At 35.5% G+C, this 12,771-nt stretch overlaps 2 protein-coding genes across 2 annotated transcripts; both read right to left on the bottom strand.

Annotated features, from left to right (window-relative positions):
• Window positions 1–196: 196 nt before the first annotated feature.
• On the bottom strand, window positions 197–2,813 carry LOC131020109 (uncharacterized). Its single transcript, XM_057948782.1, has 7 exons — window positions 2,555–2,813; window positions 2,303–2,435; window positions 1,806–1,909; window positions 1,563–1,734; window positions 1,349–1,489; window positions 1,168–1,256; window positions 197–1,082 (listed from the first exon to the last, which is right to left on the bottom strand). The coding sequence occupies exons 1-7, from the start codon at window positions 2,638–2,640 to the stop codon at window positions 434–436; spliced, it is 1,374 nt and encodes a 457-aa protein (XP_057804765.1). The 5' UTR covers window positions 2,641–2,813; the 3' UTR covers window positions 197–433.
• A 2,764-nt stretch (window positions 2,814–5,577) lies between these two features.
• Window positions 5,578–9,132, bottom strand: LOC131020110 (ankyrin repeat domain-containing protein, chloroplastic-like). Its single transcript, XM_057948783.1, has 7 exons — window positions 8,303–9,132; window positions 7,655–7,731; window positions 7,352–7,450; window positions 7,125–7,223; window positions 6,656–6,754; window positions 6,457–6,555; window positions 5,578–6,037 (listed from the first exon to the last, which is right to left on the bottom strand). Exons 1-7 carry the CDS (start codon window positions 9,081–9,083, stop codon window positions 5,948–5,950), a joined length of 1,344 nt encoding a protein of 447 aa, XP_057804766.1. The 5' UTR covers window positions 9,084–9,132; the 3' UTR covers window positions 5,578–5,947.
• Between the last annotated feature and the right edge of the window lie 3,639 nt (window positions 9,133–12,771).

Genomic DNA, 12,771 nt, shown 5'->3' on the forward strand with positions numbered 1-12,771 from the left:
ACTATTGTTAGGCCAACACTAGTATATAAGGTAAGGTGAAAACATTAAAGGGGCATTCCGAGAAAGAGTACATTTTACCCACTTTTTTTTGGTAATGCATTTTTTGCATGGCTTTTCGTGGCATGCAAAACCATCACAATTTCCTATCCAATTCAAAAAAGAAAAAAACAAATCGAGATTCGAAGGCGTTGCTGGATGATACACGAATTGCATAAATTGATTCAAGATCCAATATTGGAGAGCAATGTAAAAGAATAAATTACAAACTTATATGTATATATATGTATTCTTCAAAACTAACATCCATAAAATGAATGCATTACAATTGACAAAAGAGGGAAAGTATATAACGTGTTGATTAATTATATTCATAGATAAACGTATGTGAATGTGCAGCAAAGTAACAAAAAAGAAGAAAACTGCATCAGCCGCTTTACCTAGGCCTTGCCTTGTGCTGTTTCAGAGCTTCAAAACGAGCAGCGAGTGCATCGTAGTCAGGCAACTTGGGGTGCACACGCCGAGCTGGAATTTGTGGAGCCGGGCGCTCCGGTGCCCCATCACCACTGCCTCTTTCTTCCTCTTCTTCTTCTTCTTCATCATCGTTGTATTCATCATATTTGACGCCTGAGTTTGCAGCATTATAGCTATGTCTTCGATTAATTCTCCCTGTGTTGCCGCCACTTGGTGGTTTCTCCATCTCTATTTCTTCATCGCACTCCGATTCTGATTCATCAAACCTGGTGACATCTGTTGGCGCCCTCTGACAGTTATAGCTCTGCCTCCTAGCCACCTTCCTACCATCATCAACCCTCTGCTCATTTTCGACCCTCGAGTGTGAGTAGTATTCATAACCATTTGCTTTGATTGTTCTCTCATCTTCATACTCAGCTCGGGAGTTTGGTGCAAACTTTCTACTGGAATTACGAGGGATGCCTGCGCCGCCATCATGAGGAGCAGGCATCTGCTTGCTGCCTCCATAGGCAGCTAGGACCGCGGCTGCTTCAGCAGCAGCAAGTGCTTTCTCAGCAGCAACACCAGCAGCTGATGCCACGTCTTGAAAATTCATGATATTACCTTGTCCTCTGTTCAAGAATATCAACTTTGTGATGAGAAATGGAAGAACAAGATGCCCCTACATAACAGATTGTGCAAGTAATCGAGTATTACCTGTTTGATGCATCATTTGACTCGAGAGGCGGCTTTTGGACAGGCTTCAAAGGCATACCCGATGCACTCACAAAACTGTTTACACCTTCCTGTAAGAAAAAGGAAACAAGATCGGAGACTAAGAGTGTGCTGGAAACACGCAGAGAGAGAGAGAGAGAGAGAGGGAGAGAGAAAGGCATACGATACGCTCTTCTGGAGGCTTGAGCAACTCCTCCTCCGTTTCTGTGGTATCCCATTGAACCTGGTATTCCTTTGCAATTTCCTTCAAAACTTTCAACTTCACTTCACCAGACGGCGTCTTAACAGAGAGCTTTTCAATAAGCTGCAAGCAGACAAGAGAGTCATCGTGTAAAAATTGTCAAACAACTGATCAAAATACGAAAATTGAAATTTACCAATCGGTTGACACCAGCATTGGGTCGCAGATCAGTAGCTGCGGAAACAAAATCCTTGCCATATTTCTTCTGGAAAACGTCTCGTATGGCCAGTAACTCCGGAAGTTCTGAGCATCGAGGGCCAGCAAATATTAAACTCGATATTCCTTCTTTAAGGTCAGGCGGGCATTCCCTGCAACCATCACCACAAACATTATGTTATTCACCATTCAGATCACTGGATCTGTATGACTCCAAACCAACCTTTGTTTTGCTATGATAGAGAGCCTGGCCACAACTAGATCGCAGAAAAGTTCGATTAACTCGTTCGCTGCCATTATATTCTGTTCTCTTATCACATGTTCAACCTGCAAAACCATCAGAAGGAGCAACAATACTCAAGTGTTTAACAAAACAAAATCAACATAATACTATAAGGGGGCGGTTTCCTTATGACAATACATATCATATGATCAAACACAATCAAACAAGTTGATAATTGTTCGATCTATCCAAGTATGTGGTGGATTAGCCTCTATCTTTTCTATATATCAACACTCTCTTGGTCGCTAATAAGCTCAAAATCAAGGATTACAGATTCATAGTAATGCATCATTACCCTAAAATCCACATCTTTCACCAAATTAAATGGGTAAACCTTGCTTCTAATAACCCCAAAATCAATTACAACAACAACGAAACAAATACACAAAATCAAAAAATACTTCAAACGCAAAATCAAGCACAGGTAAATGAATTACTCGGATACGAGCAGTGGCATCTTGGCCGGACTCAAGAAGCAGAGCAATATCGCGCCTGATCTGCCTGATCACCACCTCTCTCTTGTTTCTCAGCAGCTTTATCCTCGCCACCGCCATTTTCGCCGACGTTTTGCTTCAAAAGATTACGCAAAAAGAGGAGGGAGGGAAAGCACAACCTCAGCACATTTAATAATACAAAGACACAAAAAGTAAAGCCAAAAAAAAGAAAGAGAGAGAGAGAGAAAGAAGCACCATTTGGAGGGGTTGAAACTGCGGCCGAAGAGGGAGAGACCCATGGCAACGGCCTTCTTCCAGCGGTCGGCGGCGGCGCTTGGCATGTTTTTTGTTGGACAAGATTGTGTGTTTTTTGTAAGGAGAAAATGAGCGTGGCGACTGAAGAGGGCTGTACAACGGTCGGATAGAAAAGGAAATTTGTTTATTTATATATTTAAAGAATAATGGGAATTTTAATAGGGACGTGGCGGGTGGGGATTGGGAATGATATTTCGGCCGACGACTTTATGGGAAAGATAAATTTATGGGATAAAGAACCGTTGCATTATCAGTGCTGTTGCTAGCTAAGGAATGGAATCCTATGTGGCCATCATCTTTTACGCATTACTATATTTTATTTCCATAATTATAATTAAAAACAAGTAAAATACCGGTTTGATTAAAAATAAAGGGAGATCAATGTCGTGCTCTATGAATTTCTGGAATTCGATACATACTCTTAAACTCTAAATTGTATTGTTTGGGAGGACTAGAGCATCCACGATGGTTGAATAAACTTATTACTTTATAGAGACATGACTATTTATGAGTAAAGCATCTACAGTGGGATGACTCATTCTCTGACTCTATTTTTTATTTTTTTATTTTTCATTTAATTTTAATTGCACAAATTTAAATAACACAATTACTTAAAATTAAAATTGATTAATTTAAAAACCTACAAATTATATTAAAAAAAAAACTAAAGACATAATTAAAAATTACTTTAAAAAAGCCTACAAATTTCCCTCATCCCTTTGCCTAGCTAGAATCTTCGCCACCCGTGCCTTGCAGAGTTCTAGTTGATCTGGTGTCATGTCAGATGTCTTCATGAACAAGATCTGATCGTCGTGAATCTCCCGCTTGAGCTCATTCTTCTTGGCGTACTCCACGATAATTCTTTTGAGCTTGTTGTCGGATTTGTCCAAGTACTCCTTGCATTCGGGTGGAGGCTCCGAGACTTGCGATGCCGACGCCTTTCCCTTCTCCTTCCCCTTCGCCGCTCTCAACGTCGCCTTGTCGCTTTATTTCCAATAGGGCAGGAAGACGTGATTTCCTCGCCCGACGCTGAGGTGGTGAAGTCGCATGTCTCCGTAGTCTTTGTCATCTTGGAGGAATGCACGTCTCCCTCTGGTTGGTCCGGAGGAGCTTCCACGCATTCCACATCTTGAAGGGGCCGCTTTTGCTCATTGCTTGATAAATAATTTGGGCCTTCTCTCGAAGCATGTCGTCGGAATGGCCGGAAGGCCACTTGGAGATCGTCTCCACCCAAATAGACTCCCATAGTTTCACCTCTGAACTCACTCGGGCCCAGTGTGATTTTATTTGCCGGTGGCCGAGATTGGCGCCGATGAAGGGGTTCACCCGTTGCCAATAGGACTTCCCATTTTGGTCGACACCCCGGATAGCGTCGTTTGTCTCCTCCGCCCAAATTCGGACGATGAGGTCCGTCTCCTCTTAGGTGTAGGTATGACGGGGGACCCTCCCTTCCTCCGCCGCCGGCGTCGGCGCCTTCTCTTTGAAGGCCATCGCCTTCCGCCGCCCGCTTTTCTTTGGCTTCGACGCACTATGTGCGGCCAGCGTCTTCTCCTCGCCGCTTGGGGGCTCCGTCCGCAAGTTGAATCCCGATAAATCGGGATGCTAGTCTCCGGAGAGATCGGGGACCCAATTTAGGTTATAGTAGTTGGGATAGTTTTGATCCATTTGAGAAAGATGATGAAGAATAAAAGAGACAAATATAGATAGAGAGAATGGATGAAGGTATGAGTGGAGAAATAAATGGGAGATATTTATAGAGTAAGAAGGAAAAAAAATAGGGAGGAACAATCATATGACCGTTTGAAACAAAAGTTTTTTTAAAAAAGAGAAAAATCGGCTCAAAAGCCGTTTAATTCAAAATTTAAAAATTTATTTTTTTTTAATATAGCGCTTGAATGCATGCGCTCAGCAGATTAAGGGAATGGGCCATACTCAATTTTTCGAGTAATACTTGAGTCACGAGTGTGCCAGAGTGGCTTACTCGATCTCTCCCTTACTTGAGTAAGGGAGAACGAGTCACCACTGTGGATGCTCTTAGTAAAAAAACGGCAATGTTTGCTTGTAAGCAAAACAACATTCTTTAGTTTATGGGACGATTTAGTCATGTAGACAAATTCGACTGCCAAGTTAGTTTGTATTATAGGGAATAGGGTAATCTGCTAATTTATTCGTGTATTTTATTTTAAATTTTAAAGATTATCTACCAAAACCTCAATTTCAAGTGTATTTTATAACAATTTATCCTTTTTTATCTTCTTCTATTTTAACTTTAAGAGTTGTTTAGCATATCTTTGCGAGGGATGCAAATTTACTTTAAGAATTTATTTGCTTTGAGGTATAAAAAACGGATAAACTTCATTTACTACTTATACCTTATTTGTTTTGATATAATAAAAAAAATTCGAGCAAATGGTATAAATTTACGGGCAACACATTTTCTTGAAAAAGAGATAATTTTATACCACTTATCATTCACATCAAACAAGATATAAAAATATGATCCTCATTTTAAGTGATAAATTTTTACCTTATATTATCCCTCTATTTAGATGGATAAAAAGCAAATACACCCTAAATATATGCTCTTTTTAGCTGTAAATTTGTCATTAAAAAGTTTTTCTCTTTAAATCTCAAAAAATGTAATATTATCCACTCTTTAGAGTGGAAAAAAAAAAGGATTTAAAGAGAGACTTTTTTTTTATCCCTTCTTACAATTCATTTTCTGAACATAACTCCATTTCATTCACAATTTTCTACTAATAAACTTAAAAAACTTAAAAGCAAGTTTCACTAATTCATTTTCAACCACAAAGATCTTCTCCTAAGATAAGCAAACACACCCCAACACTACAATAGTAGAGACCTAATGCAGAGTTTTTAAAAAATTTAAGTTGGGGGAGGGGGGTTCAGATCCGTCCTCTCACCTCTCATTCTTACAAATCAGAGGTGACTTACTTACCATAAGCTACAATGCTCGTGGAGCCGACTTACTTACCATTATATTAAAACCTCATTGTTTCTGTATTACAATCCTATACTGCCATTAGTCAAATAGTTGAACTCAATGAATGATGCTACAGAGCTATACTATACATTCCAGCCATAGCATTCTCAAATGCTACAGAATACAGCATTTTCCTTCATGAGCTGTGTGCTGGCTGCATCAAAGCAGGCGAGGAAGGCGTTCTGTGCAGCCCTTGCTCCAACTATAAGCAGCTATACTATAGGCTGGATAGTTCTGAGAACGGTTATGATGAGATGATACAACCAACCATCCGAGCCTTGATTGCAGCAAAAGCAGTCAGGATGGATGAATTGTTGAATAGTTGAAGACTAGTAAATGCGTTTGAGGAGCTTGATGAGTTCGTAAGTTCTTGTATCTCTGCCAGAGTAGAGGCAAAGATCTAGAGCAGTAAATCCATCCTGAGCAAGAAGGAAATTGGTGAAAAAAATTAAGATGCTTAAACAGAACTGAGCATATGAAACATTTTCTTTTTAAAGTGTGATGATCTTAAGATGAGAGGACACCAATGTGTTAATCTGCCAGGCAGATGTTTTGAACTGATAATGCATGCTACTCACTAGAGATAGAAGAAAATGTTTTAACAGAATCACCAACTGCCAAAATTAAAATAAATTATAAGAAGAAATAAAGTGTATTTTGTAAATTATAAGAAGAAATAAAGTGTATTTTGCAGCCAACGACAAAAATAAGCAACTCAACTCGTGCCATTTCTTAAAAGATTACTAGTACGAGAGAGTAGCTTTGAAACTTTGAGATTAATCTGTGAAGCACAAAGAATACAAATAATCAATTTATTATTTCATCCCCAAGTTCTTACCTTGTTCTTTAGAGATTTATCAGCTCCCTTGATCAGTAAAAGCCTCAGTATATCTGTCCTTCGGGATTGCACTGCTAAATGTAATGGTGTCCATCCATCCTGTTAGTAAAAACGAGAAAAAAGTAAAAATTAACCTCAGGATACCTCATAAAAAAGGGTGTCAAAATAGGTAGCTCAAAATCTAGATAAGTAAGCTTACATTATCTTGAAGATTTATATCAACATTGTACAATAACAAGATCTTTATCATCTGACTAGAAGCTGCAAAGACAGCATAGTGCAATAAGGTAGCTCCCTCCTGTTGTAGCAAAAAAATAACTCAGAAACATAACTAAAGCCAATAGTTCTTCCACAGCCCGAACTGTGGCAGTGATAAAAATGAGGATATAATATGCACAAATAGTTGGAACCAAAAAATGATAACAAAAGATCTGCTGGGCTTCATAGTGAAGTTGACTACAGAGCTGAAGCATTTAGCAAATTGATACTCTAGTTGGTTTCAATTACCGAATGTTGTCATGAATAAGTTAATTATGTGTCTCATGATGAGTAAATTATCATGTTTTATCCAGAGGCAGGGCCTATAATGTAGGATATGCAGTAGCATGACAAAGGAGGATCTTCTTAATCACAGTATATGATCCCAACAACACGAGGTTTTAACTTACATTGTCACGAACAAATGGATTTGCTGATTCCCTCAAAAGAAAGTTAAAAATAGCCTGCTTTTTGGCAAGTATTGCTTTGTGAATTGCAGTCAGTCCATTCTGTAGGAAAAGGGGCCATTACAGCAAACTGGAATTAGCAGCAAGATCGAGATAATGCCATCCTTCCCGATAGATATTATTACAATTTACAAGGGATCCAGCAACATGGGAGTTCACGCACACTTTACCTTGTCTGGGGTATTAATATCAAGGTTGTGCTTTAACAGAGAATCAACAAGGTAAAATTCTCCGGTAGCAACAAGAGTATGCAGAGGATGCCATTTCCCCTGAAAAATAATACTCGGCTCCCTGAATTAGCATACAGACATGCCAAAATAGCAACATTGTTGTATCTTTGCAGGTGAGAATCATTAGGAACAGCAGAAACATGATCATTGAAATGGAGGGGACTTCTCATCATATCCACATTTACACGACATCACACTATTCTTCTTATAGGACAGAAGTCACAAGGGGCATGAGATACTCACCGAGGTAGCAACTGCTACATCAGGAACCCGCCTATTCATCATTGCCTTCTCTTCTTGTGAGAATAATTTACCAGTGCCTTCACCAGTATTGCAATCACAGAGAAATGCAGATTAGAGAGGAGAGCAAAGAGGAATGTGTAAGTCATAACATTACGGTTTATGCAGCTTGAGATTCATATTTAAAATGCTACCGCTACTTGGTCACAACAGCATGGATACCATGGATTTTCAAATACTTCTGCTTACATATTAAGGCTATTATTGTACACTACATACCAAGAAAACTAGATCACCTCAGCTCCTACAATTAATCTTTCGAGTACTAAACAATCTCCTACCTCTCCTATGTGGGAAGATTGCACATGTAGGATAATGCCATACTCTTCTCAGAGTTTATACCAGAGGAAAATCCCACAATTTTCACCAAGATCACCATAATCCAAACAGATAAGATGGCATAACTTCAATGAAACACTCTGTTCCTAATTCTCAATTATCTCAAGTCTAGAGCCCAAAACAACAATGACAACACAAATGCACAACATAAGCACTTCTAAATCTCCTGAAGCACGATCAAATCCCTTCACAAAATCAATGTTTACGCACTACTTCAACACAAAACCAAACAACAAGATGCCGCAGATATACCTTGAGATTTATCAGCAGCAGCGCTCTCATACTTCCCACTGCTAAAAAACGCAGAAACATCCTCCAAACCTACTCCATACACTGCCAGCCTCGGATTCCTTGGCGCCACTCTACCTCCACTAACCTCTCCATTTGTCTCCTTCTCAGGCTTTATCTCCCTAAAATACGCCTTCTTCGGATTATCAAGCACCACCGGGCTCAGCTGCTTTATCTTTTCCTGCTTAATTTTCTCAAATTTCTCCAGCCTCATTTGTTCAATTTTATCCTGCCTCGTTTTTTCAAATCCCTCCGAATTCAGAGGCATCAGAGCCTGCCTCCGCTTCGCCACCCGCGTGCCGTACTCCAATTCCTGCGCCATCTTCCGCCGCTCCTTCTTCGTGATGTTCAATTCCTTCTGGACATCCTGCCACTCATCCGGAATTAGGTTTTCCGGCGAGACATCGGCGTCTTTATTGGTAGCCGATTTAGTGATGTGAGCGCCGGAACGCCTGGAATTTCTGGTGTTCTCAATAAATGGGTCGTTGAAGATGCCCTCTTCGTAGACGAGGCAGTCACCGATAGCGGGCTCTTCGTCGTCGTCCTCGTCTTGTGGTGGAGCTGGTGAAACAGAGCCATACAGAGGTTGGGAAGAGGAGTTGAGGGGCTTGAGGGTGAGATTGTGGTTGAGTCTATGAAATTGGATGGTGCGAGAGTGAGGAAGGGGGAGATGAGAGAATAGCGAAGGGCCAGGGGTTTGGGGTTTTTGCAGAATAGTTGATGTCCAAGGTGCTGCTGAGGACATGGCTGTGCGTGTGTGATGGAGAGGGAGGATGAAATTTGTAATTCTGTATGCATTCGTGTATTTCTATGAGAGGAACTAATAGTATTAAGGAATTTCACTAATTTACCCTTGGATAATAACAGAAATTGTCAAAATGCAATTACTAATATCTTAAGAACTTCAAAAACTATTTCCTTAGATTAATTGTCAAAATGCTAACATCTAAATCATTCTAATATTTTGTTAGATTGAGATTCATACCATATTCACTCGTTTTTCTAAAAAAAAATTAGTTAACAAATAAATCCACTCCATTTGAAATCAATTTCAAATTGAAAGATGATCTTTTCATTATATTATTTATATAGTATTATCAATATGTACCATAACTTAATAATAATAATAATAATTGAACGCAAAAACTTGCATGCGGGCGCCCGCATGGTATGCGGTCACCCGCCTAATCAACGTTTATATATTTAGTTTAAGGGAAAATATGCATGGTTGAATGGTGGCTCAGTGGTAATAGGCGCATATCACTTCACTTTTCAATAGGTCTCCAGTTCGAAACCTTATTTCAGCGTTTTTTTTCTTCTCACCCCCCCCCCCCCCTTTTTTGTTTTACACTTTTTTGAATTTTCTTTTTCTGGGTTTGTTTCTCTTTTTTTTATATGTTTTTTTTTTCCTTTTCCTGTTTTTTTTTTATTTTTATTTTTATTTTATTTTTTGCAGTTTTTTTCTTTTTTTTCCTTTTCAGTATTTTTTTACTGTTTTTTTTTCTTTTGCATTATTTTATATATTTTGATTTTTTTATCCTTTCGGTATTTTCTTTATTTTTCATTTTTCATTTATTGTTTTTCTCTTGTCTTTTTTATATATTTTTGTGAAAAGTATAATATTTTAAAATATTACATTCAAGTAATTACAAAATATAGAATGACATGAAATACTTATAGAAACATAAGTATGCATTTGTATAAAGAAATGTATATGTTAGACTACATAAAAAGTAAATATCCAGTTCGAAACCTTATTTCAGCGTTTTTTTTCTTCTCCCCCCCCCCCCCCTTTTTGTTTTACACTTTTTTGAATTTTCTTTTTCTGGGTTTGTTTCTCTTTTTTTTATATGTTTTTTTTTTCCTTTTCCTGTTTTTTTTATTATTATTTTAATTTTATTTTTTGCAGTTTTTTTTCTTTTTTTTTCCTTTCAGTATTTTTTTACTGTTTTTTTTTCTTTTGCATTATTTTATATATTTTGATTTTTTTATCCTTTCAGTATTTTCTTTATTTTTCATTTTTCATTTATTGTTTTTCTCTTGTCTTTTTTATATATTTTTGTGAAAAGTATAATATTTTAAAATATTACATTCAAGTAATTACAAAATATAGAATGACATGAAATACTTATAGAAACATAAGTATGCATTTGTACAAAGAAATGTATATGTTAGACTACATAAAAAGTAAATATTTCCATTAGGGTTTAGCATTCAAGGATTAGGTTCTAGTATTCATTATTTAGGGTTTAATATTCAGTGTTCAGATAATTATAAAATATAGAATGACAGAAAATACTTATAGAAACATAAGTATACATTTGTACAAAGAAATGTATATGTTAGACTACATAAAAGTAAATATTTCGATTAGAGTTTAACATTCAAGGATTAGGGTTTAATATTCATTATTTAGGGTTTAGTATTCAAGGATTAGGGTTTAGTATTCACTATTTAGGGTTTAATATTCAGTGTTCAGGTAATTACAAAATATAGAATGACAAGAAATACTTATAGAAACATAAGTATACATTTATACAAAGAAATGTATATGTTAGACTACATAAAAGTAAATATTTCCATTAGGGTTTAGCATTCAAGGATTAGGGTCTAGTATTCATTATTTAGGATTTATTATTCAAGGTTTAGGGTTTAGTATTCAGTGTTCAGATAATTATAAAATATAGAATGACAGGAGATACTTATAGAAACATAAGTATACATTTGTACAAAGAAATGTATTATGTTAGACTACATAAAAGTAAATATTTCCATTAGAGTTTAACATTCAAGGATTATGGTTTAGTATTCATTATTTAGGGTTTAGTATTCAATGATTAGGGCTTAGTATTCATTATTTAGGGTTTAATATTCAAGGTTTAGGGTTTAGTATTCACTATTTAGGGTTTAGTATTCAGTGTTCAGGTAATTACAAAATATAGAATGACAAGAAATACTTGTAGAAACATAAATATACATTTGTACAAAGAAATGTATATGTTAGACTACATAAAAGTAAATATTTTCATTAGGGTTTAGCATTCAAGGATTAGAGATTAGTATTCAAGGTTTATGGTTTAATATTCAGTGTTCAGGTAATTACAAAATATAGAATGATAGGAAATATTTATATTAACTTCTTAATATGTAGAGTCATACTTATTTTCAAATGTAATAGTTATACCTAACAAATGTATACATTATTGAAAAAAAATGTAAATGTGATGAAAAGTAATGTTTCAAAATTATTACATTTGTTCACGATAAATGTTACTTTTATTTATGGGAATTTGTACTTTTAGTTATTTGTTCAAATAAATATTTTTGTAAGAAAAAGTAGTTATTGATGTGAAGAAAAGTAATGTTATTTTCACTCATTAATACATTTGTGCTAACAAATGTATATTTTATACTTATTAAAAGTAAATATTGTCTTAATAAAAAGTAATTATTTATATGAAGAAATGTAATATTTTAAAATTATTACTTTTTACACGAAAATTGTTGATATAAAGAAATGTAAGTTTTAAAATTACTTTTCTTCATTGAGATAATTACTTTTCATCATAACAATATTTACTTTGAAATAACTTAGACATAAATATACAAATTTAAAAAAGCAAAAAGCACAAATGTATATTTTATACTTATTAAAAGTAAATATTCCTATTACGGCTCATGATTTACTGTTCAGAGTTTAGGGTTTACGATTTTAGTATATATAATACTTTATATTGAATGAAAGTAAATACTTATATCATAAGTATATATTTGTGTTAACAAATGTATATTTTATATTTATTAAAAGTAACTATTATCTTAATAAAAAGTAATTATGCATATGAAGAAATGTAATATTTTAAAATTATTACTTATTTTTACGAAAATTTTTATTTTTACTTACGAAAATTTGTAATTTTAATTATTTGGTTAAGTAATTATAGTTGTAAGAAAACATAATCATTGATGTGAATAAAGGTAATATTAAAAAGCACATATAAATGGGAAAAAGTAGAAAAAAGTGTTGAAAATAAAAAATTAAACAAAAAAGCCATAAAAAAATTGAAAAAAAATGAAAGACAAAAAACTAAAAAAAAAGAAGCAAAAAGGAACCAAAAAAAGAGAAAAAACGATAAAGCTAAAAAAGGAACAAAAAAAAAACAAAAGAAAAAACGAAAAAGACAAAAAACTGAAAAAAATAAATAATAAAAAAGCAAAAAATGAAACCAAGAAAAAGGAACAAAAAAACCAAGAAAAATGGACAAAGGGGTTTCGAACCCTGACCCTTAGAAGTAAAAGGCGCTGGCTTTACCAGTGCACCAGAAACTACTTTTGTTTTTATTTACTAAAATCATTTATATAACCATTTGATCTGGGTCGGGGCCGCATAGCATGCGGGCACCCGCACCCAAGTCTAACTCATAATTGAAAAT

The sequence above is a fragment of the Salvia miltiorrhiza genome, chromosome 4 (genome assembly GCF_028751815.1).
Source record: "Salvia miltiorrhiza cultivar Shanhuang (shh) chromosome 4, IMPLAD_Smil_shh, whole genome shotgun sequence".
In the NCBI taxonomy this organism is placed as follows: Eukaryota; Viridiplantae; Streptophyta; class Magnoliopsida; order Lamiales; family Lamiaceae; genus Salvia; species Salvia miltiorrhiza.

What these genes read in the sequence shown, in the direction of transcription:
- LOC131020109 (XM_057948782.1), bottom strand. Translation starts at nt 2,640, where the DNA reads ATGCCAAGCGCCGCCGCCGACCGCTGGAAGAAGGCCGTTGCCATGGGT. An exon ending in AGTTTCAACCCCTCCAAATG is followed by an intron (nt 2,436 to 2,554) that starts GTGCTTCTTTCT and finishes AATCTTTTGAAG; the next exon opens with CAAAACGTCGGCGAAAATGG. An exon ending in TCAAATGATGCATCAAACAG is followed by an intron (nt 1,083 to 1,167) that starts GTAATACTCGAT and finishes ATTCTTGAACAG; the next exon opens with AGGACAAGGTAATATCATGA.
- LOC131020110 (XM_057948783.1), bottom strand. Translation starts at nt 9,083, where the DNA reads ATGTCCTCAGCAGCACCTTGGACATCAACTATTCTGCAAAAACCCCAA. An exon ending in ATGTAGCAGTTGCTACCTCG is followed by an intron (nt 7,451 to 7,654) that starts GTGAGTATCTCA and finishes ATTATTTTTCAG; the next exon opens with GGGAAATGGCATCCTCTGCA. An exon ending in ATCCATTTGTTCGTGACAAT is followed by an intron (nt 6,755 to 7,124) that starts GTAAGTTAAAAC and finishes TTGCTACAACAG; the next exon opens with GAGGGAGCTACCTTATTGCA.